This window comes from Sprattus sprattus (assembly GCF_963457725.1).
Source record: "Sprattus sprattus genome assembly, chromosome: 15".
Classification (NCBI taxonomy): domain Eukaryota; kingdom Metazoa; phylum Chordata; class Actinopteri; order Clupeiformes; family Clupeidae; genus Sprattus; species Sprattus sprattus.
Genome location: NC_137913.1, coordinates 2804386 through 2809385, shown reverse-complemented (window position 1 = coordinate 2809385; position 5000 = coordinate 2804386). Strand labels below are relative to the sequence as shown.

The following is a 5000-nucleotide window of genomic DNA, read 5'->3' as shown; positions in this document are numbered from 1 at the left end:
CCCTCTCCTCCTCCTCCTCCTCCTCCTCTCCTCTCCTCTCCTCCCCCTCTCCTCCTCTCACATCTCCTCTGCTCCCCTCTCCACTCCTCTCCTCCTCTCACATCTCCTCTGCTCCCCTCTCCACTCCTCTCCTCCCCCTCTCCTCCTCTCACATCTCCTCTGCTCCCCTCTCCACTCCTCTCCTCCCCCTCTCCTCCTCTCACATCTCCTCTGCTCCCCTCTCCACTCCTCTCCTCCTCCTTTTCTCCTCTCACATCTCCTCTGCTCCCCTCTCCACTCCTCTCCTCCCCCTCTTCTCCTCTCACATCTCTTCTGCTCCCCTGTCCTCCTACTCCTCCTCCTCCTCCTCCTCCTCCTCCTCCTCCTCCTCTTCTCTCCTCTCCTCTCTCCTCTCTCAGACCTTTAATAAGGTGGTGGGTGCGTTCACTCACTCGGTGCTGTCCAGTGGAGGAGACCAGGCCTTCAGTGCCACCTCACTGGGCAACCTGTTGATCTGGGCACAGAGGACGGAAGGCACCGGAACACGCTCGAGCTACACCGCACTCAAACTGGTGCCCCTACAGGAAGATGCCATCACTGTACTCACTCAAATAGACAGGTGCACACACACCCACACACACACAAACACACACACACACACACACACACACACAAACACCCACACACACACCCACACACTCTCACACACACACACACACACACGCTCAAGATACACCGCACTCAAACTGGTGCCCCTACAGGAAGATGCCATCACTGTACTCACTCAAATAGACAGGTGCACACACACACACACACACACACAGATGTGGTTTTCAGGAGAGCGGTTAAGGTTGTGGTTCATTGGTTCAGAAAAACTACTCACTTATGGGAGGTTCATAGATCTAAACAAAAACTCAGAAAAACAATATATTTCCAAAAGAAGTTTCATCAGACTACACAAATGGATTTTTATGAAGTCAATAATGTTATTTTGATCTGTGTCCTTTTCGTTGCATCATTTCAACATTCCATGAAATAGGCACCTCATGGTGGCATGACTGCATGTGACAGGACTGCAATCTGTTTAAACATACCTCACAAGTCAGACTAGGAATATGAGTTGAAGACTATAATATTTCATAGACTTTAGTTCAGCTTTTAACACTATAATACCACAACATCTCATCTATAAACTGGACCAGCTGGGGCTCAACACCTCCCTTTGCAATTGGGTGTTAGACTTCCTCAGTGAGCGGCTACAAGCAGTACGGGTCGGCAACAACCTCTCCAGCAGCATCACACTGAGCACAGGGGCCCCACAAGGCTGTGTGCTCAGTCCCCTGCTCTTCACCCTGTTGACTCACGACTGCACACCAACCTACAGCACCAACCACATGGTGAAATTTGCGGACGACACAACTCTGGTGGGTCTCATCACCAAGAACGAGGAGACCCACTACAGGAAGGAGGTCAACCTCTTGACCACGTGGTGCAAAGACAACAACCTCCTGCTGAATGTCAGCAAAACAAAGGAGATTGTGGTTGACTTCAGGAGAAGCCACACTGAACACCCACCACTGACCATCGATGGTGCTGCTGTGGAGCGAGTGAGCAGCACCAAATTCCTGGGGGTGCACATCAGTGAGGACCTCTCCTGGGCCACCAACTCTGCATCACTGGCGAAGAAAGCCCAGCGGCGCCTCTACTTCCTCCGCAAGCTCAAGAGAGCGAAAGCACCCACACCAATCCTGAGAACTTTCTACCAGGGCACCATTGAGAGCATCCTGTCCAGCTGCATCACTGTGTGGGGCAGCAGCTGCACTGTACACAGCAGAAAAGCACTGCAACGCATAGTGAACACAGCTGCTAAGATCATTGGTGCCTCACTCCCTTCCCTGCAGGACACATACACCACCCGGCTCACACCAAAAGCCACCTCAATTGCGAGTGACACCAGCCACCCCGCACACAGCCTGTTTAGCCTACTACCCTCTGGAAGAAGATACAGGACCCTCCGTTGCCGCACCACCAGACTCAGCAACAGCTTCATTCACCAAGCTGTCAGGACACTAAACTATCTCCCCTCACTCCTCCCAGCCATATCCAAATTCCCCCACCCCCCCCAAAATCACTCAGGACTCTGTAACAATCTGCTTCTGCACTTTTATCACTTATGGTAACACCACTCACTGTACCAAATTGCCCTTTTGCACTACATAACCTCACTTTATGTAACTTATGCTGCTATATGTTTATCTGTATGTTCTACTTGTATTATGTAATGTCTTGTCTGTATGTTTGTATGTCCTCTCTGTTGTGCCTGTGCACTTATATGTTTCACCGTAGGAGAGTGGGAAACGTTTTTACGAATACTTTGTATGTCTTGACATTTGAAGTAATTGACAAATAAAGCTACTTTGACTTTGACTTTGATAAGAGTATTAAAAAGTAAAGTTAAAATAGTAACGTGAATGTAATGTCGTAAATGAGTTAGCCTTAATTCATTTTATCTAATCCACTTGACGTTAGCACAACTTGACGGAGTGTGTGTCTGTGTGTGAGTGTGTGTGTGTGTGTGTGTCTGTCTGTCTGTGTGTGTGTGTGTGTGTGTGTCTGTCTGTCTGTCCGGCCGTCTCTGTGTGTGTGTGTGTGTGTGTGTGTGTGTGTGTGTGTGTGTCCTGCAGCTACATAGTCACAGGTGACAGCAGGGGTCATGTGAAGTTCTATGACAGCATGCTGAAGCTGATCAGCCACTACAGTGACTTCAACCTGGACTCCATCCGCTCGCTCTCCTACCCCACCAAGCTGCCCAGCGACCCCAAGGGACACCCCCACGACTGCACCCTCACAGCCAGGCCCTTCATCACTCGGTGAGTGTGTGTGTGTGTTTTCTAGATCACAGTTACTGCAAATGGGTGTGTGTGTGGGTGTGTGAGTGTATGGGTGTGTGTGTGTGTGTGTGTGTGGGTGTGTGTGGGTGTGTGTGTGTGTGTGTGTGTGTGTGTGTGTGTGAGTGTGTGTGTGTTTTTTCTAGATCAGAGTTACTGCAAAGTAACATAACACTGGGTCAGGTGTGTGAGGTCTACTGTGTGTGTGTGTGTGTGTGTGTGTGTGTGTGTGTGTGTGTGTGTGTGTGTGTGTGTGTGTGTGTGTGTGTGTGTGTGTGTGTGTTTTCTAGATCACAGTTACTGCAAAGAAACATAACACTGGGTCAGGTGTGTGAGGCGTGCGCACAATTTGCTGCAAGGTTCTTATTCCCTTAGCTTAGAGTGCTAGCATTGTAGATCACATCGATGTTTAAGCGATGCAGACTGGATGAACACAAACTTGGGATTTATTCACAAAAAACACAGAAGATCCGGGCCAACAGTCCAAAAGTATTCCAGAAGCACCACAAAGACAGAGGTGCTCACCATACAAACTGGACTGAAGACTAACATTTAGTTACGAACCGACAGGGAACACAGGACAGACTGAACGTAAATAACAGAGGGGGAACTAGACATGAAGACACAGGTGAACTCAAACAAGGTTAGTTAGCAAGGCACATGTGAACTAAAACAAGGTTAATTAACAAGACACATGTGAACTAAAACAAGGTTAGTTAACAAGACACAGCAGGAACCAATTAGGGAAACAAACCCGGTTATTAACAAGGCCGGTTTGGTAGGGGATGGAAAAAGCCAGGACATGGTGGAAGGCAGGTGGAGGCGGAGTTCAGAACGACACAAAGAAGCACATGGAATTGATAAACAAACACAGGGAAACACATGGCAAAAAACACACACAAGAAACACGTGACAAAAAAGGGCAAACACAAAACGGACAGAGCAGGATTCTTACAGGAATACTCAGCTCTGTTCTTAATCGGGCCTCTCAGGAAAGAGTCTGTGTGCCTGCCACTGGCAGATGAGACGGAGCAGCTTTATTGCAGAAAAAAGAGATTTTGAAATGGAACTGTCCTGAGCCTTTATGTCCCTCTGGTCCTCCTGTAGGAACCTGGTTATCTCCACGGCGACGGCTATAGTTGTGCATGTGACCTCTCAGGGAGGCGTGGTGCAGGCGCTGCTGAAGGAGCATTCTGATTCGCTGCAGGCTGTGGCCTGTCACCCGCGACAACCGGTGGTTGCCATGGGGAGCACCTGTGGCATCCTGAAGGTGTGGAACTATGAGCAGAGAGGGCTGGTGTGCAGCCGGCTCTTCCAGAAGAACCCCCGGATCCAGTGCCTGGCCTACGACCCGTACGGTGAGTACAGAACACACACACACACACACACATGCATACAAAAAAACAATATGGTGACACTGACAGTAAATTCACATGGAATGTTATGAGGTATTAGGTTTGTTGATTAATTCCCATGTATTCACATGTGACCTAAACCCACATGTGTGTGTGTGTGTGTGTGTTTGTTCAGGACAGGTGTGTATCTGGTGGTGGGGTTCATCTGTATGTGTGTGTGTGTGTGTGTGTGTGTTTGTTCTGGACAGGTGTGTATCTGGCGGTGGGGTTCATCTGTATGTGTGTGTCTCTGATTGTGTGTGTGTGTTTGTTCTGGACAGGTGTGTATCTGGCCGTGCGGTTTATCTGTATGTGTGTGTGTGTGTGTGTTTGTTCTGGACAGGTGTGTATCTGGCGGTGGGGTTCATCTGTGTGTGTGTGTGTGTGTGTGTGTGTGTGTGTGTGTGTGTGTGTTCTGAACAGGTGTGTATCTGGCCGTGGGGTTCATCTGTGTGTGTGTGTGTGTGTGTGTGTGTGTGTGTGTGTGTGTTCTGAACAGGTGTGTATCTGGCCGTGGGGTTCATCTGTGAGTGTGTGTGTGAGTGTTTGTTCTGGACAGGTGTGTATCTGGCTGTGGGGTTTATCTGTGTGTGTGTGTGTGTGTGTGTGTGTGTGTGTGTGTGTGTGTGTGTGTGTTTGTTCTGGACAGGTGTGTATCTGGCGGTGGGGTTCATCTGTGTGTGTGTGTGTGTGTGTGTTTGTTCTGGACAGGTGTGTATCTGGCTGTGGGGTTTATCTG

At 49.2% G+C, this 5000-nt stretch overlaps 1 protein-coding gene across 1 annotated transcript in view; it reads left to right on the top strand.

Annotated features, from left to right (window-relative positions):
- cfap251 (cilia and flagella associated protein 251) overlaps positions 1 to 5000 on the top strand; it is a gene marked incomplete at both ends in the record, with an annotated part of 18015 nt that overhangs the window by 4057 nt on the left and 8958 nt on the right. The window contains 5 exons of the mRNA XM_080851906.1: positions 399 to 578; positions 1182 to 1496; positions 1584 to 1765; positions 2664 to 2849; positions 3975 to 4225. Coding sequence (XP_080708032.1) covers positions 399 to 578; positions 1182 to 1496; positions 1584 to 1765; positions 2664 to 2849; positions 3975 to 4225 — 1114 coding nt within the window. The remainder of the gene's footprint in view (positions 1 to 398; positions 579 to 1181; positions 1497 to 1583; positions 1766 to 2663; positions 2850 to 3974; positions 4226 to 5000) is intronic.